General features: G+C 39.6%; 1 protein-coding gene across 1 annotated transcript; it reads right to left on the bottom strand.

The window, feature by feature from the left end:
- Positions 1-1,376: 1,376 nt before the first annotated feature.
- Positions 1,377-20,470, bottom strand: LOC129266194 (receptor-binding cancer antigen expressed on SiSo cells-like). Its single transcript, XM_064103839.1, has 5 exons — positions 20,189-20,470; positions 7,321-7,568; positions 6,163-6,342; positions 4,552-4,662; positions 1,377-3,612 (listed from the first exon to the last, which is right to left on the bottom strand). The coding sequence occupies exons 2-5, from the start codon at positions 7,519-7,521 to the stop codon at positions 3,403-3,405; spliced, it is 702 nt and encodes a 233-aa protein (XP_063959909.1). The 5' UTR covers positions 7,522-7,568; positions 20,189-20,470; the 3' UTR covers positions 1,377-3,402.
- Between the last annotated feature and the right edge of the window lie 5,154 nt (positions 20,471-25,624).

Raw genomic sequence — 25,624 nt, forward strand, 5'->3', positions numbered from 1 at the left:
AGCAACCAAGTAAACAGTTTGAATCAATGTAGAAGATGAAGGGGGAGGGTGCTCTTTTAAGTATTATTTTAATTCATACACCATTAATGAATAGTAGTAGGGGGAAAAAATTACACTGGAAAAAAAAAAGCCCTGGAAAATAAGAGCCCCCAAATTCCCAATGCACTGCACTGTTAAAGCTTATTTATGGTGCACATTGAGGCGATCAATTGTGAAAAGTAGTCCCCGAAAATAAATCAATATTTGCCTGAATATAAGAATCACCAGCTTGGAGATTGCAACTCTTCCATCATTCAAATTTTCAAAACAAAGACCAGGGGCCCGTTTCATAAAGAGTTACAACTGTTGCAACTTTGCCATAATGGCAACTACCATGGCAACAGGGCTCAGCAGCCAATCAAAATCAAGCTTACCATGGTAGTTGCCATAATGGCAAATTATAACAGTTGCAACTCTTTATGAAACGGGCCCCAGTAGGGACAGTGATATTCCTATGCTTGTAAATCAAAAAGAAAAATATGTTTTGGCTCTATAAATGTACATTCATGTGAAAATTCATTGAATTTACCATTGCAAAATGCAATAAATCGTTTTGCTCTTTACAATTTCAATGACAATAAAGATTACAGGATTTCCATTTTAGATCAAGTTTGAAACAGAATTACAAGTTTTTAGAAACGGATAAGAACATTGTTTGAAACGGAAAATCACTGTCCCTAGACCAGTCAATGAACCAATCAATTTCAGCAGATACTTAAGTAGACATGGATTATTTCAAATACATGTATTTTGGCCTACAATGTATGTAATCACCATCACATGTAATCCAGTTTAAAAAAATACTGTTTCAGTATGCTTTCAGCCAATCAGAAATGCCATGATTTCAGTGTTTTCTGACAGAAAGTAATAAAACTCGTCATTGATTACAAAAGTGATACCAAACTGAACTTTTAAAGTCAAAGACGGATTGCAATACATGGACAGTTTCCACAGTTAATGTTCTGTTCCATGATAACCAAGGATTTCACATTGATTTATAGTCGCGCGGCTGGCAGAAGGGCACATTTCTCGCCAAGCAGATGGGAGCACGCACTAAATCCCATCTAACCTATGAAATATCAACTTCTTTCAGACCAAATTTACAATGCATGTTCCATTTCATCCCTTTATTCATTCATTAAAGTTTGGTCTGAAAGAAGTTTGATATTTTATAGGTTAGATGGGATTTAGTGTGTGCGCCCTTCTGCTTGGCGAGAAATTTGCGCCCTTCTGCCAGCCGTGCAACAATATTTACAAAATAGGACCTTGATAGTCTATGAAATGTGTTTATTTCCTATAATAAATGGGGGGGGGGGCAATAGGGCTAGGTCACTTTTGAGGACAGGGCATAGCAAATCTCTACAGCCATTGAAGGGCATTGGTCTGAATACAAGATAGATGGTTTGCATTTCTCTTATTACCCAAGTTTATTCCAACAAGTTGATTTGGATAAAGAAAAATCAAAACAAGCATAACAATAATAATACATTGTAAATACATAAGTGGTGAGAGAGAAATGAGCTAAATTAGCATGGAACTCCTGCTGGTTGGGTAACAGGTCATTTTAATTCTAAGCAATAATAATTAATAAGGGCAATTCCATAGGTTGGTGGACCTGAGCTCAATGTGTCTTTGTACATATAGCCCATCTGAACCGTAACATGAGTAACCACTTTATCTGCACCCCTAGTAAAAACCATGTGTTCTTTATTTTTTAATTATATACAAAGTTTGTCTCCCTAATATACTTCTTTGAAATGGAAATAATCAACTTTCATAAAAGCCTTGTATGAGGACACTTTTCACTTATGTTGACTTTTCATTTCATGCATGTCCAAATCATGTAACATGAGTAACCGACACATTTCAAAGATTTGCCAGGAGCATAATAAAATTTCCCAAGTTTTGTTTTTATACAAAGGATAGTCATACTGCGTACTTTGTTGTGATAAAGAGATGTTTAGTTCCTATCAATAATAATGGAGTTACAGCTCCAAGTATGAGTCAAGGTGTCTCCAAACGTAACCTGAGTAACCGTGGAATAGCCCATAACACAAGTCCCCACAAGTGCTTATCTATGTCGGCAGTCTTTAGACAAGTGCTTCTTCAGCTAAGATTTTACGATTTGACAAAGTTAAGGTTACATTACAGGCAGATATGTCGATCTAAGACAATAAAGATTTAACTGACCTTAATGTTAAAAAAGACTTTCTTATTACATCACTATTTGCTGCGATGACTTGAAATAATATGCCTATAAAAAAATGACACCTAACCTTGACACATCACATCATGGCAAAATATAAAGCTTTCTTCATTTTATATCCCATACACTACTGGGCTCCGTACTGCATAGATTTCATTTAAGGATGTCCCGGGTTCCGGAGCCAAAATCCACAGGTTTTCTAGACTTGATAAGTTCATACAGGATTCATCAGGAGGGGGGGGGGGGGGCAAAGGGTTAATTACGTAATTGCAGTCACATGATTCATATCTAGTCCACATTTCAATTTTGTTGCCATTTTGCCCAAATCTTCTTTTCCACCATCAATGATCTTCAGGTTCCAATTGAACTTACACAGGAACCACAAGGTTTTAGATGCAAATGGTTATTAACATCTATAATCAATGATACTTTATCCGGCCTTCACTTTAAAGCGACCTTCCCTTGACAAATCATGGAGAAATCAACGCCAATCTCAGAACAGAGAAGGGATTAAAGTCTTTCACTCGGCTGCATGCCTGGGAGGTCTAATCTAGGAGAGCAATAGTTAGTCGACTAACCAACCAGAAGTAAACTGTGTGTTTTCACTTTGAAACATGTAACTTCACAGAGGATATCTATATTTTGGTTTAGCAACCAAGAGACCTGCTAAGAGTCTAAGAATTGGGATTGTTGGAAACTAGAACTGCGACAACCCGAAGTAAATAACGATCACGGGTTCGGTCAAATTCGTGCTGTCCGAACTTTTATCGCATTAGTCCGACGGGCGCTCATGACGGACGGATTATATTATGCAAGTCAATTGGCCTTTTGCAAATTTCGTATTGATTGAGTTTCCCCATGATTTGTCAATGGCAGGCCGCTTTAACTTTCTAACCAATATGCCATAAAAAGTCTTTCTTTGCCACTCAAAGGTCATTGGGTTCCTATCAAATTCACACAGGAGCCATCAGGACTTAGAGGTAAAAGGTTCAACGACTATAATCAATGATCCTTATCTGGTTTCCATTTGAACTGTTGCTGATTTGCCTTTGCCTTTCTCTGCGACTCCATAATCGTCGACATCTTATCCACTACTCACAGGATTCACTAGGTTCTGTACACAGCTGTACCATCATATCACGATCCTTATCTAGCCTTCATTTTAATTTTGTCGCCAATTTGCTCATGTCCTTCTTTGTATTCCTCTGCACTTCTTTCTCCATCTTCTTCCGGCGTTGCTCGGCAGCACGTCTCTCCCGCTCCGCTAGTTTCTTCTCCCTAATGACTTGCTCTGCCTCCCATGCCAAGTCGTCTCCAGCCTCCTCCTCCCACCCGTTGTCGTTTTCTGTCCATGTGCCCAGCTCATCCTAAAAAAAAAAAATAGAGGTATTTATTCATCTATCATTAATTCATTTATACATTTTGTCGCGTGACTGGCAGAAGGGCATTAACGCATGTGAGCCCTGGAATGTAGTTTTAACGTCTGACAGCGACGGCTTGTGCCCTTTTACAACAAGCGATTACGTCATTAGTAGGCAATTACAGTTATACCAAATGAAAGGGCCATCAAAACTCGACAAGACAGCACTGAAAACCAAAAGAAATTTGAGCTAACGCCCTTCTACAAGCCTTCGAGCTAACGCCCTTCTACAAGCCTTCGAGCTAATGCCCTTCTGCCAGCCGTGAGACGATTTATTCATAATCTATTATCGGGGTTCATCAGTAATTGCTTTTCTCTAATGGGTTCCTAAATAATTACAAATATACAGTGTATGAACACTACAGATCATACTAAACATACATGTATGTACCACAGTAAGGTTGAATATTATGAGCTGGTAAGGGAGACAGAACATGAAGTGAATCGCTTTTATCTTGGGAATTGCTATTACCCTTGGGGTTTGCAGTATAAATCTTATGCACTGGGTTAAGTTAGGATGCTATTTGCAAAGTTCATGAATGGGCTGAATGCGCATGGCCATTCATCTCAGCAAAAAAATAGATCTTTGAATTTCAAAAATCAAACATTTTGGTTCTTTACTTTCATGTGAAAGTTCATTGAATCACCTTGCAAAACAGAATTCATATTTCTGCTATGTAAAATTTATATGACAGAACAGAATTTCCACTTTGGATCAAGTTAGATACTGAATTACAGATTGTTGGAAACGGAAAAGACCACTTTTTAAAACTGAAAATCGATGTCCCTATTTGATAATCCTTGAGTTAATGAAGTATATAAATTATGCATTTAAAGCATTGTCTCTTCTTAAAATGACTTGTCCCTCATTGTATATCAACCATACCGTTAGTAGAGCTGTTTCATCCATTCCTAAAGAAAGTCTATTTGATAATCCTTGAGTTAATGAAGATGGACCTGGTATCATCTGATGGGGCGTCTTCTTTCGTATCGTGGCCTGACAGGAAAAGAAAAAAAAAATTGAAAGAAAATGCTATAAATAATAAATATAATAATATGGTCCATTTATATAGCACAGCTACTATAATTGCATATACTCTACTGCGCTTGATACTTGGTATCATATCATTACCCCGGCTGTAGCTGAGCCGCCATATAGGCGATAAAGTAAATATGGTCAATTTATACTATTCATGAATGCATATACTTTTCTGCCACTTGATACTTGGTATTAATCCAGCTGTAGCTGAGCCGCCATATAGGTGCTAAAGCGTTCAAGGAATAAATCCTACTGGGTATCCATTCACCTCACCTAGGTTCAGTGCAGCACAATGTGGGTTAATTTCTTAATGAAGGAAAACAAGCCATAGCTGGGATTCGACCCACGTCCCTCTTCATTGAAAGACAGGTCGTACTACTAGACAACAAAGCCCCCATAATCAATAATATAGTACACTATTATGCTTGTAGTTGAATACTAGTTTACCAAATAATAGGTTTTCATAGCTTTTGCAAATCTCAAGAGAATTACAATATCATATTATGTTGCTGAGGCCATATGCTGAGGTAGGATTTGGCAAGAATAAAAAAAGAAAGAAAGAAAAATTAAAAGTTAATAAAGAAGAAGCCCAAGTATTGAAATTTGATGATAATCACATTTCATGGGGGATTGGGGCGATTTCACCACCAAATGTTCACAAGATCTTGGGGAATTAAAGATATACACAGTAAAAAAAATTATACAAGTATACAACGCTGTTTACTATATGAACCTTACAGTAATTGTTTAAACAGTTTAAACAAGTGTTTAAATCTTAAGCAACAATGTTTAATTTTTAATATCTAATCTTCAATAAATAAAACATGATTGTTTAAACGGTTAAACAAATACTGTAAGGTTCATATATAGTAAACAGCGTTGTATGAAATCTTATACAGCATTTTTACTGTGTAGCCCTGTACTATCCACATTCACTGCAATGTTAAACTAAAAAAAAAAGCTTATCCAATAGAGCAGATTTAGGAAGTAGATTGTGAAAAGTAGCCCCCGAAAAAAATTCTTTGCCTGCTACAGAGGAAGTTACTTTTATGTATCTCATACGCAATTCGCCCAGATTTACACATTGCTGGGATACATTCAATCTCTTAACATTCATTCGGGTGGGTGCGTCATGGTCTAGTGGTTCTGACTCTCGCCTTTGAAACAGAGGGTCGTGGGTTCGAATCCTAGCCATGGCGTGTTTTCCTTCAGCAAGAAATTCATCCACACTGTGCTGCACTCGACCCAGGTGAGGTGAATGGGTACCCGGCAGGAGTAATTCCTTGCATGCACTGAGCGCCGGTGATGGTAGCTCGAGCTAAAGCCGGGGTAATAATTGCAGCGCTTTGTATCTTCAGGCAAAAAGCGCTTTATAAATCCAGCTATTATTATTATATGTTTCAAAGTTGTGTCATCATCATATAATTAATCCAATAAAACCCCTGAATAACAACTCACAGGTTTTTTATAACTTGGTGTCATATCTGCAAAATAGTCTACTTGCTGTTCTTCCTCTCCATCGTCTGGATTTCCGAGCGAGGGCGCCGTTTGGTTACTAGAGGCGACCGTGGGCGTGGTAGGGTCAATCTTGATGCTCATAGTTGAGCCATCCCCCCAGTCATCCCAATCAAGATCAACCTAGTGAAAAGAATAAAAATATTTGATTTAAAAAGATAAAATAGAAAAAAAATTATGAGTGGGTGGCAACATAACTAAATGTTTTGTGATATTAATAATGATATATTAAGCAAAACTTCAAAATGACAAAACTTTCAATATAATTTGATATCTGATAAAGCTTGTTTGATTGTGCTTTTATGCAAACCAACTTTTTGTTTAGGTGGACTTGCCCTTTATTAAAGTAATATGTTCTCCATCACTTTACATCGAGCAGATGTCAAATCGTTCAGTTCATCAATATATTTCTTAGAAATGGTGCCAAGTCGTGGCTTTGAATTATAGGTACTTGTTTTTTAGTGATCATGTAGCACTCGTGGGTCTTTCTATCAGTTGGATGATCAACGGAATGGGCTGGGCCCAATTCATCTAGGCCATGCGTTATTTCATATAGCTGGTTCACATCGGTTTTATGGTGTATGTAAGGATTGGTAAATCACCTTGAAAGAGGCATTAACAGAAGGGCCACTCAAATTTGCAATATGGAATACATAATAATACATGCATAAAAGTTCATTCAACTATCAGCTGAAGAGTGTTGAAAAGGTCTGAAAAAGAAAGAGCTCCCATACTTTTTGTACAGAGGAAGGCCAAAAAAAATCTAAAATTAAGCTGAAAATCAAAACAAAAAAATCTGAAATCAGATAAAAATCTGAACTCTCACACCCCTGTATCATGTGTGGACTAACTTTATTTATGGCATGCAGGAGTTATAATGTTAGCTTTCATAGCTTCTAGCTCTTTTGAACTTTCTAATATTGCTTTTAAACACAGAAATAGAATGTGAGAAAATGACATTGCCCCGAAAAGGGACCCTGTCATTCATGATCAGTGCTTGACCAACTATCGCTTTTTACTTTTTCTAAAGATGCTTGCACAAATGTCATATACCATTTGAAACCAAGCTCTTAATATCATAAGGTTTTTAACTTAACTTACGCCTGAGTTATTTATTTGTGAAGTATTGCTGTAATTCTGAGCACCAGACCCATTGATGGAAGGACCCAGGGTCCCTGATGGTTTGGTGGTAGGTAGACCGGGATCGCTGGATCGTCTCCTCCGGAACCGGAATACAGTCCTCTTGATGAAGGAGAAGAGAGATGCGAGGCAAGAACACAGTACCCACGGCGATAGCTTCATGGTGATTACGATTGATGAGTTGACGGTATCCCTTTGTTTCAAAATATCTGAGGCAGTGAGAAAACGTGATGGTTAGGATTTTATATACTGGTATATTTCATGTTACTTCTTCACTGTGTACAAGTAGCATTAGAAAAACCCGGACAACGGGTGATTTTTCCCCCTAAAAAGTGCGGCCGTTGCATGTACGCTCGCTATTTTCACATGCTTTTGCAATGGAACTGCGCACTTATCAGCCTTCACGCACTGTTTAGAGGCGAATTTCAGCTGCCTCACGGAGCTCGCGAGAGCACCATAGGAATTGTACATCGTACCGTGCACTGGAAGCAGGGGCCAGGGCTGCCACACACTGGGGAATGCTATCCTGACCTGAAGTCGTGGTTAATCTTGACCACCGCGGTTGCCATCGGCCAATTTTCGTGATAACAAAGGGAAGTACTATCAGTCCTTTTTATATGAAATGCAAAACTAGTATGGATTAAAATAGTTTGTACAAAATAGTTGCAGGGTGGACAAAAACCCTTAAGCAGCCACACACTGGCGCAGTTACTCTAGTATTATTTTTAGATAGAGGTTTCAAAAGCATTTTCATAAACAATAATATTTTTTCTTTCAGAATTTTGAGGAAAGTTAGCCTTTGTATTCTGTAGATCTACATTTAACTAAGTCTACAATGAGATTTTGCTGCAATTTCTCCCCGATTTTACTTTCGCCACCGACGTCGAGACTTATCGCGTAAAATGCTTACCTTTAGAATCCAACGTCATGTGATAATGTCTTGTGTGTGTGTGTGTACCTTGTTCTAACACTAAAGTTAGTATCCATGCTCTCATATTTGATTATGACATTGGATTTTTGAATTACTCTGCATAAAAAAGTGGCATTAATGATTATCGTGAAATTGGGAACCAGAACCATCGGACACTTTTCACGACAAGAAATGCCCTAACTCCCTTTTCAAGCTTCCTCACTGCTTCACCCAACCTGGTGCGCTGCTTCTAAATCCTTCAAAGAGCTTACATGTAGATGAGAAAGATTGATTTCGTCGCCGTGTTTTCTCTACTCGTTGAAATGGGAACCAGCATGGAAAATTCTCGATAGAGTTGAACACGCTGGTTCCCATTTCAAAGAGTAGAGTTGAAATGGGAACCAGCGTGGAAAATTCTCCATAGAGTTGTACACGATGGTTCCCATTTTGAAGAGTAGATCATATAAAAAAGATTAAAATGAAATCATTTTGTCAGTGATGATTCTGATGAAATAAATCTCACTAGTTAATCTGTCTTTTTCTACTCCTAAAAATCTCCTGAAAATGGGAACCAGCATGCAAAATTCTTGAGAATATTCCATAGCGGGATCCCATTTCGAATAGTAGATATAAAAGACAGATTACTAATGTGATTTATTTTAGTGATGATTGTAACGAAATAAATCTCAAGTAAACTGTCTTTATCTAGGCCTACACGTGAAAATGGGAACCAGCATGTACAATTCTTGAGAATTTTCCATAGCTGGTTCCCATTTTCACAAGTACATATAAGAGGTAAAATGATTCATGGCCATACATGTACCGTACATCTTATTTTAGTGAATCGATTTTGTAATCATTTTTTATAACATTAGTGAAAGTGGCAGAGTTAGGGACAGTGATTTTCCGCGATTGCGGAAAACGGACGGAATTCACGGAAATTGCCTTTTGAAACGGAAAGTGCCATTTCAAACGGAAAATCACGGAAAACATATTTTTTCCTCAGAATACACAGAACAGCAACAGTAATTACTCCAAAATCTCATCAAAATACGAATATTAACTGGCCACAAAACCTCACAAAACACGATCTCACTTCACTACAAAGTATGACAATTCACACATCGTGACTGCTCTTGACTCCATCACTCTCGATCGTACCCCGCGGGCCTCGCCCGCGTCTTGGCCGGCAGCGGGGTCGGCCGTATCGAAAACATTCACATGCAAACAACACGGTCGTGTGTTGCTGCCCTCTACGTTTGAAGATGTAACAGCACGATCTTCCGGTCTTGAAATCCAAAATGGCGGATAGGCTACAGTCGCTGACTGGTCGAAACGATGTCCAAAAACCCCCAAAATTATCGATAAAATTTAATTTAACAAAAAAATAATGCTAATAATGTGAAAGGTAAGGATGTATTTATGTCAGATATGTTTGTGAAAATATTTTGTGTACCCGCATAGATCCGATTAGAGCGGATTCTACTGCGTTGTTGGTACAGTGGCAGATACAAATTTTGACCAGCGCAGCGCGAGTGATATATTGCTACTGAATGGTAAACGGAATTGCCAATTTTCCGTGTACACAAAGTCTATGGGGAAACGGAATTTCCGTTTTCTGGCATGCTGAAACGGAATTTACGATTTTCTGAAACGGAAAAGGCAATTTTTTGAAACGGAAAATCACTGTCCCTACAGAGTGGACTTGAAAAGCAGGAAAATGTGGGGAGGATGGATATCATTTATTATAAAATAAGATCTATAATTCCATATTTGACTAGACTAGTTAAACCCTCGCACAGAAGTGTTGACGTCATCTGAAAACTTGTCCATCCATCATGCCCATGGAAATCTGCATCTGAGCCCAATTAATATCGCACGAGGAAAGAGGGAATCAGTTGTGTGAAGAGCTTCGCATCATAAACTAAGCATTTTGCATCTATTCTTTTGAAAATCGACGAAGCGAGGTTTCTTAACTTATTGCGGTGAAAGGAGGTAACGACTAACGTTACTGACACTTAAAATTCGATTTGGTGACGGTGACCATTTCCCAAGAGCCAAGCATGGGACACTCACACTATTACGAGATTAGAAATACCTCGTACCCCGATTGGCCCTGGATTTCTATGTAGATCTAGTCGGCAAACATCGCTTCATTACAGACCTCATCCTCAGAAGTAATAATTGCCGAAACTCCTTCTCACTACTCACCGGCAGGTTGCTCACCGGGGCTCTTTCCAGTGAGTAGCCAATCATATTAAGGTGGAGCTTGGATCAGCTCATAGAGAGAGTTGCATGTGCCATGTCTTGATATTCCCGTGCACGGCGGCATGTATGAATGTAGAGCCTTGGCTTGAGCTTGAGTGAGGACAGGCATGACGCACCCATGGGTGCATCTCTGCCGCCGTGTACAGGAAAATTGAGGCACGGCGCATTCAACAATTCAACAGCCTGCCGTAAATTTAATAAGAGGATTTACAGAATGTAATCCTCCTACGAAACTTGCCAAACGATGTGAAGTCAATTCCTCCTAATATGATGAATATCCCTCAAAAAGCGTCATTTAAGCATTAATTTTTCTTCTCGTTGACCACAAAATACAAAGCAACCTTGCGAGTTCTCAAATTTTTCGTCTAATGAGCGAAAGAGGGCGCACGATTCATCTTCATATAAAATACACTACAAGGGAAAGACTAGACACAAAAACTATCTTACATGTCTTGAATCTTGAAGAAGTACTCTCCCAAAAGCGTACACGCTGTCCTGGAGAGGGTTGTGCTGTGTCAGGTGCTGCCAGTGCTTCAGGTGATGTGGTGATCCTGTGGTGGTATTCTTGGTGCACTATATACAGTGTGCTAGGTGCAGTGTGCGGGTGGTGCGTGTGTGTCCCTCTTACAGCATCTTAAGGACGTTCCACAGTTATGTTTGTGCACATTATGATCTGCGCATAATTTACACTCTGCGCGCTGACGTCACAATGGATGAACAGGTGATTAATTAGCTGCGGGTATGAGCTGATTTTTCTCATCTTCTGCACTTTAACTGCAGATCCGATGCGTTATTTCATGAATATAAAAAATGGAATTATCCCATGGACCATTCAAAAAAATATTCTCTACAATTTCAAAATACTTTACTCTGCAGTGCTGCCAAGAATCACGAATATTAGCCCGAGTTTGAATAAATGGTAGAGTGGTTTTGATTTTTTCTTCACATAGATACTAAGCATTCGGCGCATTTTTGGTGTTTTAAAAAGCACATTTGCTCTAATAAAAATGGTGATAGTTTAAAAACAAGCACATGAACCCCTATTTTTTAATGTTTGTACCTCTTAGATATACCTTCCTCTACAACTCTGCAAATTTTTGTGAAAATGACATGGATTTTGAATAAAGTGCAGCATTTATTGTACGTTTGTAGTTTGTTACTGAAATTTTACATTTTTTAGATTGGGATTTTGTTATCTTTTACGCCATTTTTAAGAACTGACAGTGCTGTTAAACTTAAAATTGCAAACAAATAGCACTATAAATATATTCTCCATTCTAACGATACAATTATTAACTCTCTTGCGAAATTTGATGACTTTTTCATGTATTTTGACTGAGTAATAGAGGTTTAAACTCATTGTAGTAATCTTGGGCGGTCTAAAAATGCCAAATTCTTTTGAATGCGCAATTCTTAAAAACATCAATTTGGGTGAACTTTGAAGCTCTATAGCAAAAAATCAAGCACATGGACCTATGTTAATTTTTGCATATTTCGAATATTAAGGTTCTAAAGTATCTATGTGCAAAGTTTGGTGAAAATGACATGGATTTCACTTTAACTGTGGAACGTCCTTAAGGGGAGGGGAAGGCAACATTTGCTGAATGATAGGCAATGTTGCTCCCCGGAAGCCAGCTATAGAGGTCGAAGTTACAGCAGCGTTTGGGAGAGTATTCCAAATACGGATGGTTCTTGGGAACATACTGTACATGTAGCAGTTCACTCTACAAAAAGGCTGGGTGTACTTGAGCTGATGTCCAGTGTGTTGTGAACCTTGTGGACGAGAACTGCTGCTTAACTTAATCTGATGTGGCATGTTGATGTAAACATAATTGTGATGAATTTTGTAGAACATCTCACATTGGCTAAGAAGGCGTCTGTGTTGGAGAGTATCCCAGTGAAGAGTTGACAACATCGATGTTACACTGGATTCTCTGCTATAGTCATGAAGGACAAACCGAGCACCCTGACGCTGAATGTTCTCAATAATGTTTACATCTTTCTGTATGTGAGGATTCCATGCACATGAAGCATACTCAAGTTGAGGTCTGACAAGTTGCTTGTACGCAATGTCTCTCACTTTCAGGTCACATTTACCCAATGCTCGACGTATGATTCCAAGAGTACGAGCAGCTTTGGAGGATATCTTCTGTGCATGGGAGTTCCAACTCAGGTTGTCTGTGATGGTCACACCGAGGTATTTACAGGAGGTTGCCGTTGGAACAGGTTGGTCACTGATGGTAAAGTTGCAAGCCAAGGGTTGTCGTTTCAATGAGATACACATGTGGGCACACTTCTTGACATTGAAGGACATATCCCACAGTTTTGCCCAATCTGATAATGTTGAAAGATCTCGCTGGAGAATTGCGTGGTCAGCTCTTGTCTTGACCTTGCGATACAGCACACAGTCATCAGCAAAGAGTCTGATTGGTGATGAGATGCATTCACAGATGTCATTGATGTACAGCAGGAATAACACAGGCCCGAGTACTGAGCCTTGCGGCACGCCTGAGAGTACACTGGCTCGTGGTGAGGATGTTCCATCAACATGAACTGACTGAGATCTGCCTGATAGAAAAGCTTTGATCCATCCATGCATTTGACCAGTAATGCCATAATACTCCAATTTGTAGAGCAGCTTCCTGTGTGATACCTTATCAAAGGCCTTACTAAAGTCGAGAAAGAAGGCGTCTGTCTGACTTTGCTGGTCGATGTTGTATGCCCAGTCATTGATGGCCTCAACAAGTTGCGTTTCGCATGACAGTCCCTTCCTAAATCAAGGCTCGACATTAGCGGTGGCCCGGGGCCACCAGAAATTCACCTCGGGCAACCATTATTGAAAAATATTAAGTTTTGGTGGCCCGAATCGGGCAACCAATAATTTTCAGAATAGCGCAATTTTTCTCCCCATTTTGCACGCATTTATCAACTTTCTACAGTTCAAATTGCAAGCCAGTTCGTCATGCGCCCTTTTTGTTGATCTACACACAAACACACACACAAAGTTGGCCTACCGCTATAGCATTAAGTAGCTTTTATCCAGCCGGCTGGCGTGAGCTTTGCATGCTTGAAGCAGCTGTGCGTTAGCAGCCTATTCAGACTCAGGGAGCTGCAATACGAAATGTTGCTACGAAGAAATCTTCCACAGAACTGTGAAAATCCAAGTCAAAGTCACATTTTACACCAATGAAATGCCGTTCTACAGACCTTTTTGCTAAAATCTGGTGTATCCTGATTATTTGCAAGCATTAAAAAGAGGAATCATGACCTCTCTTTTGACTCAAAAAGACCGATTTCCAAATGAAAATAATACACATAAAAACACATAGGCGAGTACATCACAGTCCCACATGTGCATTTGTATGTATATTGTTACTTGGTTTCTTTCGAAGCTGTGTCTTTTCCGGTCTTTTCTAGCCAAAAATAAACAGACAGTTACTTTCTTTCTTGTTTATAAATGACTTCTTAAACAACTCTTGAGAAAGTTCATACTTTGGGAAGGCATTTCATTAATATGAAATGTGAATTTTTCCAACATTTTGGCAAATTTAGGGAAGGAATTTTCTCACACTTTTTTTGCCCTTTTATTATTTTCTTTCATTTTTTTTGACAGTGGTTAAACCATTTATACCCATTTATTAATTTTCAATGTTTTTCTTTATATTTTTCGGGCCACCAAACTTTAATATCGGGCCACCAAAAAAAATTATTTGAAGGTTTTGGTGGCCCGAACGGGCCACCACCAAAAAAAGTTAATGTGGAGCCTTGCCTAAATCTATGTTGGTTTGGGTTGATGATGTTATTCTTTTCCAAGTATTTTGACATGTGGCTCAATACAATGTGCTCTAGGATCTTGCAGGAGATGCATGTGAGTGACACCGGTCTATAATTGGCTGGGTTACTCTTGTCGCCAGACTTGTAGATGCTGGCCACTTGAGCTCTTAGCCAATCACTTGGAAGAATTCCCTCATCATAGGATTGTTGGAAGAGATGAGTAAGGACTGGGCTAATCTCATCTGCATAGTCTCTTAACATTCTAGCAGGTATTTCATCTGGACCACTGGCTTTGTTGGTGTTAAGTTCTTTCAGTTGTTTATTCACTCCTCGTAAGCTGATGAAGAGATCTTCAATTGGTGTGTACGGTGTACGGTGAGGGACCCTTGTCTGGTAGTACCGATGAAGTATTATCATGTGTAAAAACTGAAGAGAACTGAGCATTTAGAGCATTAGCTTTCTCCTCATTGGATACATAGGAAACATTTCCCACTTTTAAAGTTGGGATTCCTACCGACTCTCTCCGCTGAGCTTTGACATGTAAATCAATGCAAATCGTTACGCGAAGTCAGCAAAGTGTCCAATCTTTTTACTGTAAAGACTTTGGTGGAACGTTAATTGACAAACGAACGGTAGCACTTGCAAGGCTTCGTTCAAGGTACTTAGAATTTTCTATATTTTTTGTTTAATTTGTCATCGATTTGAATATTTTCCAAAATGTATTATCGTCAGCAAAAATAATAAAAAAGTACGTTTTTTAAGTTATCGCATTTATTGGTGTCTCTATTTTATCAAACAATCATTGGAATTGCGCAAACAATGAATAAAAAATCTAGTTTAAAAAATACCGACAAGCTAAATTAAGGTTGTGAATTGTATTAGTGCCACCAACGACCTTCCTTTTATTTCCGTCGAAGAGACATGCGAAGCAACTTTCCAGGCCGAGGTAACATTTTGCTCTTTTTTTGCATGCTTTTTCCATGATTAAATATGTAAAATTGAAAATGGAACGCTTTTCACCAGAAAAAGCCCTGGTGAGTAGCGGAATGAGTTTCGGCTAACATTCTTCGCGTTATGAAGCGATGTTAACCGACAACTCCAAAATCCATACTGTAAACACGTACGTGGTGCGAGGTTCGTATAACATATGGTCAGTTCCCCCTTGTCTGCGCGGTCTCCCAAGTCTGCGCACCCTCCTATCTGCGCGATTCTAGTTAGAGAAGATACGCAACGAGCACGAACTTTACACATGCAATACATAGACAGGTATTCATAAAAAAATCTGAATCAAAATGGTAGAAAAGTAATGAATTCAGGGCATTTCATGTGACGGCCTCAAAATGCAGCCTTTTGTCATCAAAATCCCCGAATCGTGTGCAAAGTGAATGAGTGCGCAGACATGGGGTACCATTTTTTTTTCAATCTGAAAATGACTGCCCGAGGTTTTTTCAAGAAAATCTTATATTTTCTTTCATTTTTTAATGAGAAATTTGGTACACTTACTCTTAATAATTTAAGGACGTTCCACAGTTAAAGTGAAATCCATGTCATTTTCGCCAAACTTTGCACATAGATACTTTAGAACTTTAATATTCGAAATATGCAAAAATTAACATAGGTCCATGTGCTTGATTTTTTGCTATAGAGCTTCAAAGTTCACCCAAATTGATGTTGTAAAGAATTGCGCATTCAAAAGAATTTGGCATTTTTAGACCTCGCAAGATTACTACAATGAGTTTAAACCTCTATTACTCAGTCAAAATACATGAAAAAGTCATCAAATTTCGCAAGAGAGTTAATACTTGTATCGTTAGAATGGAGAATCTATTTATAGTGCTATTTGTTTGCAGTTTTAAGTCTAACAGCACTGTCAGTTCTTAAAATGGCGTAAAAGATAACAAAAACCCAATCTAAACAAATGTAAAATTTCAATAACATACTACAAAAGTACGATAAATGCTGCACTTTATTCAAAATCCATGTCATTTTCACCAAAATTTGCAAAGTTGTAGAGGAAGGTATACCTAAGAGGTACAAACATTAAAAAATGGGGGTTCATGTGCTTGTTTTTAAACTATCAGCATTTTTATTAGAGCAAATGTGCTTTTTAAAACACAAAAAATGTGCCGAATGCTTTGTATCTATGTGAAGAAAAAATCAAAACCACTCTACCATTTATTCAAACTCGGGGACTTATTCGTGATTCTTGGCAGCACTGCAGAGTAAAGTATTTTGAAATTGTAGAGATGTATTTTAAAATGGTCCATGGAATAATTCCATTTTTTAGCTTCATAAGATAATGCATCGGATCTGCAGTTAGAGTACAGATGATGAGAAAAATCAGCTCATATCCAGAGCTAATTAATCACTCGTTCATCCATTGTGACGTCAGCGCGCAGAGTGTAAACTATGCGCAGATCATAATGCGCACAAACATAACTGTGGAACGTCCTTAAGGAACACTATTAACCAAAGGATTTTGTGAAATAAGAAGAAATTCATGTTAAATCTTAACTCAAATTGTATAGGTGCGCAGACTTGGGGCCCACCATCTTCTTCTTCTTCTTCTTCTTCTGTTGATTTCCTCCAGTCCTGGAGAACTGCGAGATCCAGTGGATACGCAGAAAAAGTGGTTTGATAAATACATATAGAAACAAAAGAGCAAGGCTCAGGAGGAGATTGGAATAATGTGTATCACCGGACTGTCTAGTTGTTGTTCACCAACAGAGAACGTTTAACATGAAGCTCATGCAAGAAATGAAGAGAGTAGTAATGAAGTTGGGGAGCTGAGGCAACAGATATACTAGTTCCATTCGTGTCCAATCCAAGAAGTACAACATTAGTAACAGCTGCTGCGACTTGTGACACAGGAGTTATGGCAAGATCATGTTGGAGGTAGGGAGGAAGGTTGGTGAGGAACCTTTTCCTTTCATCCGTATAGAGGGTGCATTCTCCTATAAGGTGGGTTACAGTCTCATCCTTGATATTGCAATAGCATGTGCTATCATGACGCCTTCCAATCTTGGTGAGACGTGTGTTGGTAGCATAGACACCACAAAGAAGTTGACTCTTCAGGGATAAGGCTTGGCGATGACTATGAGAGTTTAGCCTTGACGGGAGCAGAGTTGTCCTCTGGGCGCAGTCTAGGTGACTAAGCAGCTGAAGTGAGGATTTGGCTGCTAGAGCCGCTTGGGTTTCTTCCTCCCTGTAGTCAAGAACGGCTGTAGAGATGAGTCTCTTCCATTGTTTGTACTGTATAGGGGAGTTGAGAAGATCATTGAAGGAGGGTAGGTCGTACTTGTTGATGAGGGATTGGAACATTTGGACAGTCTTGGAGCTGGGGTGCTGGCACATAACATGAAGAAGAAGACGATACTCTAGCCTGCAGGGGTCGAGGTTCACCAGCTTCCCCAGAAGTCTGAGGCGTTGGATGGCTACGATATCAGATACCGCCGGGAGGCCAGTGAGGATATGAACTGATTCATTGGCAGTAGAGCGAGGAAGACCTAGTAGGGTTTTAAATAGGGATATTTGGGCCCTATCTAGGCGATCTAGGGCTGCCTTCGTCAAGTGGATGACCTCTGAACCATACAGCATCCTAGGTACGCAATATCTCTCCCAGAGTGATGCCATGACTGCGGGGGTGAGTCCCATAGTATACGGAATGCTCCCACACCAGTAAGACTAAGAGCATAGAGAGTCTTGTTGCCGGCACTGGTTCACCCCGACCATTCGCCATACAGAAAAATGTACGGGGTGGGACTGATCTGAGACCAGTGCCGCTAACACTGTCATTTCTATGTAGGAACGCGCAAAGTAAAAGAGTCTGACTTACCAATTCTTGTGTTGACCCAAATGCAGATTTTGGTTCTACTTAAACAGGATTCCAATGCCCAATGTGTCAAATATCGTTCTTCAATTAAAGATTTCTTTCTAAATCGGGTAAAATCATAAGGAAATTTTTCCTTATTCTCGTCTGGTCCATAGTCTCCTACGTAAGTATTTCAGCACGCCCTCTTGTGCTGAATAAAAGAAAGCTAGCCACTGAACAGTGGCAACCACAGAGCTGGTTACAATAAGCTCCTACCTGTTTCCGGTGAAGCATAATAATAGGGAGCTCCGCGATCCGGGGACTGTAGTCTTTTTCTCACCTGACACCACTAACGTACCTATTAGGGGCAGGGAGGGCACACTGCACCCCCTGACGAGTCACAACTCATGCAAGGGACGTACCCCTGCCCTCCTGACAAGTCACAACTGATCCCTGTGACGAGCCACAAGTGGCCCCCTCTTTTGAACTTGAAGACCTTTTTTTTTTTTTTTTTTTTTCAAATTTTTTGGCGGACGAATTTGCCCCCCCCCCTTAAAAAATCCTGGGTACGCCACTGCCTGACACTCAATATTTTGTTCACTATTTTTTTTTTACACAAGAATTATTGTTGTCACGTAGGCGGCGGAGGGGGGGGGGTACACATTCAATACCCCTTAAATTTCAGGAGGAGGGGAGAGTTCCCCTTAAGAAATAAAGAAAAAAAAAACAAAGAACAAAGACTGAGAAAAAAGTAAGAAATAACAAATCAAAAGAATTAATTTACGCTCAAAAGAAAAAAGAAAGAAAGGGTAAGGGAAGAGGAAAACAGACAAATGATGCTCTGGATACAGTACTAGAAATATTATAGATAAGCCCCCCAAAATAGCCATTTGGAGTTTTTGGACTTTTTTATTCTTTAAACATGTTTATCTAGACGAAACAAAATTGCCAATCTGTCGAGGCTATCGAGACATGTTTACCAGAATGCATCACGAGTAGTGTTTCATCCATCCGGGTGGATGAACCTCTATGGCTTCGTGATATTTTTTTTCTTTTTCGATTTGTCACGATCAAACACCATTGAACGAACCAAGAGTAGTGACGGTCACCGGAGGTGGAAAAATCTGTGAGTTTTTAGTCATTTTTCATATTATTTTCAGCAATTAGATCATATTTGTTATATAAATTTATGTCAAGTATCACACTTAATCAAGTTCGATAAGGTCATGATGTTTGGGTGAGGGAAGAGGAGGAAAATAGTCGATGCTTTTTTTGGCCATGCTAGTGTATACACACGAGAACGAGGTTATATTATAACCTCGTTCGTAGGATGAGTGGTTGCCGGTAGATATCATCTTGGAAGTAGCATCAAGTTTGTGTGAGGAACGGGTGATACCCAGATGAGGGTGCTTGTCTACGAGAGGTATGGTACAAGAACCAAATTGCCATGCCTCTGAGGTCTGGGGACCAGATCCAGTGCCAGTGATGATGACGGCACTCTTAGACGGATTGATGGTATAGCGCCACCTGCAGGAATAGTCGAAGACAAGTTGAAGCATACTGTTCAGTTCTTTTGCGGAGGTAGCCACTAGTGCAACGTCATCTGCGAGTACAAGAATGCCTGTGTATATGGACTGGGTGAAAGCTCCGAGGCCCGACTAATAACTAACCTCGCAATACGTGTGAGTGGGCATGACGGGATGGCCATAAAATTAAAAAGTTGATCCGCAGCTCACTCACTGTATATATTATACTATAATGTCGTCATCAATAACGCAATTGGTATCATACTCCTGAACCCTGCTCAGTGTTGGAGCTCAGTTCAGCAGCCTTTTCACGCTCTCAACACCAACACCAAACACCGTAATATTAGTTACGTAACTTGCAAACTCAGGAGGTCTGCTCCTCCTCGCAGCGCACCCGGTAGCGTCGGCCGGCTGGCTGACGAGATGCCGCTCGCATAGCCATGATATTAGGAAGGGAGCAGCAGTCAAGAAAAAAAAACGAGAACCAACAACGGAATTCGGAACCACTCTTTTTTTTATATAAATAATATATTAACTTACTGATTTATTAGCCTTATAGTGAGTGGATCTAGGAGTTGATGACTTCTGTAACAGTTGAATACAATGAGTAGTTTGGTAAAGTTCCCGGCGTAAAGAAGAACACATCATCACTTTTCATTAACTTCCCTGCAACAAGGGCGCATCCATTTTTTGCTTCATAAAAAATACCGCCATCTCTTGACATTTGTCTGAAAGTCCTTATTTATATTCATCTATCTATCCATCTATCCATCGATATATCTATATATATCTATCTATCTAGCTATCTATCGATCTATATCTATCTATCTCCATAGGTGGATCCAGCTTAAATTAGCGAAAGGGGGGGGGGGGCGCACTGCCGAGCGGCGCACATATTTTTGCACTTCACCGGCGCCATAAAAGAAAATGTTGAAAAAGGGGTAAAGTCTGACCCTGTCAAATGCTCTTTTCAAAATGTAGGATTTCCAGTCATGCCATTTTGCATGACCACACGCAGATATAATATTTCCGTAATAAAAGTATTTGGTGCACATCTCACATTTGCACATTTTTCATAGTTTTCATGAAATGTTAAGGGGGAAAAAAGTGTTTTCACAACAGCTGATCGGGATATTTGCCCCCCCCCCCCTTGCTGCGTACGACCATTCCCTGAAGTCCACTTAAACATATAACAGAAAATATACATCAATTTAATCATATTATCTTTCTTAAACATATATAGAGAGAGATTGTAAAACTTATTAAAGATAGAAACAAGCAAAAAGTAACACAAATTATGCATGTCAAGTTATGTGCGATTTCAAAATCTCGTGTATGTACTAACCCTTTTATTGCGATGAGGCCAATACTTTTGTATATTTATTGAGATACAATTTTTTTTTACTATATATATACACAGGGGCGTTGATCCTTTTTTTCAGATGGGGGGGGGGGCAAAATCATGAATCAACTTTCCAAAGGCGCTCGATCACACAAAACAAACAAACTCACACACAAACACGCACACACACATATGCATATATTTATTTATTCATATGACTCATGAGATAGAAACACATATCTCACCAACAAATTAATGCGAGCGCGAGCTGAATTTTTTTAGTATACTGACCTGAAAACAGGAAAAAGGTGCCTGTTTAGGACTGTTTGTAGTAACTCATGAGGAGGATACATATCTCACTACACAGATAATGCGAGTGCCGAGGGCGAGCTGAAATTTCTTTATATTCTGACCAGACAGCTTGATATTCTAAGCATTTTTGGTACCAATGATTAAGATGGATCTAAAATAAACAATAGACGCGAGCGCGAAGCGCGAGCTTAAAATTTTGATATTTCGATCTGAAAAAATGACAGTTTAATGGAAGTTTTTGATAAAAAACAGGATTATATCCAACAAAAGATTATTGAAAATCGATGCGGGAGTTCTTTTGAGGTTTAGAACTGAAAACGGGACATTATTCACCTATTTAATCATGAAAAGTATGGGGTTGTGCTACATAAATGATGCGAGCGCGAAGCGCGAGCTGAAAATTTGTATATTCCAATCGGAAAAACGGACAATTTGAGCATGATTTTAAATAAAGAACGAGTTGTGTAGCTCAATCTCGCTTGCTGATTTCTGTGTAACATTACCATCTTATTTTATTTTTGCACATGCGGAATCATTGGGGGGGGGGGGCAAAAGGATATGTTTGCCCCCCCCCCCCAATATTTTCATTTGTGGGGCGATCGCCCCCCCCCCCCGCCACCACCCCCAGGATCGATGCCTCTGTATATACAATGATACTACATCATGAATCATTTGGAATACATCACCAATCCAGGTATATATATTATCATTCAATTTTCATGTACATGATGTATAGGCCTATATACAGATTTGGTATTTATATATATATATATGTATTGTGATGCTTTTCACTAAATATAATGCAATTTAATTTGTAATGATGAGTAATTTTTATCTAATTACTTTGATGAAACTGGATGCTTATGGCCTGAATTCAGAAAGAGATCCTTCAAGACAGAGCTTTGGAAATAGTTCTCCAGTTTTACAGGTATCGTTATCTTTTCAGATGAATAATATTTAACTTAATGGAAGATGAAAATAAATCAAATTTTGTGGCGTAAACATTTAAACGTTAAAACATAGGTATTGACAAACTGTATTTATACATTGAAAATGATATTTAGTGGTTTAAGGTCTAACGAATATACGTCTGGTTGCGTAATTATTCACTCCCGGTATTAGCAACGGGTTTTAGCAAAGTTTATTTGGACTAAAATATCGAATCATCTTCATAAAACACTATAGTCATGACAGTAGCTGTCTTACACTAAAGGCCATAGAGGTGGCACAATGTGGAATGTGTAAAGAAGAAAAGCGACTGACCTTTTTTTATTAAAGCATTGGAAAATAAGATTAAAATTAAAGGATTTACTTTACACTTTTGTATGATTCTGGGATTTTTAAAAAAACAAATTAAAGATTTCATGACATCTGTGGGCAACTGCCCCGGCAACTGCCCCGCCCCAGTCCACTCTGTAAGCTAGGGCATGCGATAAGCATCCTACATAGAGTAAATCCTGTATAGTGATTGGTTCAAGTAGCATCATGTGACCTAATATATTTCAACTATGATGTTGCGTGACGTCAGACCTCGATATATTTTTGGATATATCGAGGTCTGACGTCATTATTTCGCAAAACTGGATATCTAGCTAAACTCTCGGGCGCACCGGCCAGCGCGCTCTCTCTCCCGGGCAAGTCCCGCGATGCGTCGGCGCAGGCACTGATCTGCGTTCTGCTGAGCGCGGTGGCTCGGAGAAAAGTAGGTAATTCAACTCAAGTAACCGGACTTTGCAAGCTCAACGCATAGATTTTGGTTGTAAATTATCAAAAGTAGGATATAAAACAAATATACCAGGCGTTTCATTCGAAAGCATAGTGGGAATTATTAATCCTCGGTTGGACTGGCAAAACTACTATATTTCCCTCGGGGCTTCGCCCCTCTGGAAAAATAGTAATTGCCAGACCAACCTCGGATAAATAATTCCACTATACTTTCTCAAAGCCTGATATATTTGTTTATTATACTTTTATGACCATTCAACAATAAAATGTATAACCAGGTGCCGTTGATCATTCTTAACCGGCGCCGATCTATATTTGGTTGGCAATAGGCCCTTCTTCATTATTCTACCGGCGCCTATTTATTGGAACCAGGGGACGCTGATTATTCTTGACCGGCGCCGATTTAAATTGAGGTGGCGGTTAAGACAAAGTCAGCGCCGATTTGTCTTGACCGGCGCCGATTTAGAACAAGTAGTGCTGATTATGTTTACCGCGACGTCACGTAAGAATCAGTCAGCGGCAATTCATAATCGACTGGCGCCGTTTAGCTCCAGGAGGCGCCGATTATTTTTGACTGGCGCCGATTTTTAACCAGGTGGTGCTGATTATTTTTGACCAGCCCCGATTTGGATTTAGGTGGAGCTGATTATTCTTGATCGGCGCCGGTTAAGACTCAGGCAGCGCCGATTTATAACCAGATGGCGCTGATTATTCGTGTCCGGTGTACCGGCGGATCCTGCGCCTGGCAGATACTGTTCTAGGCACCAAATCCGCCGGCGGATCGTGTTCTTCTCTGGCGGATTCATTACCACTCTCTTCGGAAGATATCGTTCTTGCGCTATCGCGATATCCTTCATTCACATACGTCACGTGGTACGAGAAAACTAGTCAAAAGCGGTAGATTTCATCAATTAAAGCTTGCAGAAAAAGATATTTATGTTATCTCTATGTGATATGAGTGAAAAAATAAAATGCGTAATCTGAAAGGGGAAAATAACGCATTTTCTTGTTACAACTCTATGGAATTACACCACTTCTAACATTGCGAGGCCGGTGAAAGCATTTTCGAAACCCGATATATTCAGCTGTAAGCGATGACTGCATGAAACTTGCATTTCTGTTTTTAGTTTAAATTAATAGCTTTCGATTTGTCTGATTTGTCAATTAAATTTTGGGGTCTGGTCTGGGTCTTTAAATAGTCCACACTTAGTCTTCATTCAACTGTCAATGTCTGCTGCACTACTAGTATACAAAGAATTTTCCCCCAAGATAATGCTTGTATTCAAATAACATGCATTTGTTAATTTATTTCATACCTATTAATTTGTTCCCAGGTAACAAGCCAACGTTGGCTCCACGTTGGAAACTTGAAAGTCGTTGGACGTTGGAAAAACTTGATGGATTAACGTTGAATCGACGTTGGAAACTAGTTTGATGGAAAGATGATGGACAATCAACAATGACACGACGTTGGCAACGTTGGAAACTTGTTAGTTGGAGAGTTGTTGGACAGTCGACAATGTCACAACGTTGGAAACACGTTTGATTGGATAGTTGTTGAACAGCCAGCAAAGGCACAACGTTGGCAACGTTGGAAACTAGTTCGCTGGAAAGTTGTTGAACAACCGACACTGGCACAACGTTGACAAAGTTGAAAACTAGTTTGTTGGAGATTTGTTGGACGGTCGACAATGTCACAACGTTGGAAACACGTTTGATTGGATAGTTGTTGAACAGCCAGCAAAGGCACAACGTTGGCAACGTTGGAAACTAGTTCGCTGGAAAGTTGTTGAACAACCGACCATGGCACAACGTTGACAAAGTTGGAAACTAGTTTGTTGGAGATTTGTTGGACGGTCGACAATGGCACAGCGTTGGAGACTAGTAAGTTGGAGAGTTGTTGGACAGTCGACAATGTCACAACGTTGGAGACACGTTTGATTGGATAGTTGTTGACAGCCAGCAAAGGCACAACGTTGGCAACGTTGGAAACTAGTTCGCTGGAAAGTTGTTGAACAATCAACAATGACACGACGTTGGCAACGTTAGAAACTTGTAAGTTGGAGAGTTGTTGGACAGTCGACAATGGCACAACGATGGAAACTAGTAGGTTGGAGATTAGTTGGATAGTCGACGATGACACAAGGTTGGCAACGTTGGAAACTAGTTCGATGGAAAGTTGTTGAACAACCAACTATGGCACAACGTTGTCAAAGCTAGAAACTAGTTCGATGGAGATTTGTTGGATAGTCGACGATGGCACAACGTTGGAAACTGGTAGATTGGAGATTAGTTAGATAGTATACAATGACACAACGTTGATAAAGCTGGAAACTATATGGGAGGTTGTTGAACAACTGACACTGGCACAACGTTGGAAACTGGTAGATTGGAGATCAGTAGGATAGTCGACGATGACACAACGTTGGCAACGTTGGAAAGTTGTTGAACAACAGACAATGGCACAACATTGGAAACTAGTGTGTTGGAGATTTGTTGGACACGGCCAACAACGTCACAACGTTGGAAACGCGTGTTTGATTGGATAGGTGTTGAACAGCCAACAAAGGCACAGCGTTGACTTCGTCGGAAACTAG

This window comes from Lytechinus pictus, chromosome 8 (genome assembly GCF_037042905.1).
Source record: "Lytechinus pictus isolate F3 Inbred chromosome 8, Lp3.0, whole genome shotgun sequence".
In the NCBI taxonomy this organism is placed as follows: Eukaryota; Metazoa; Echinodermata; class Echinoidea; order Temnopleuroida; family Toxopneustidae; genus Lytechinus; species Lytechinus pictus.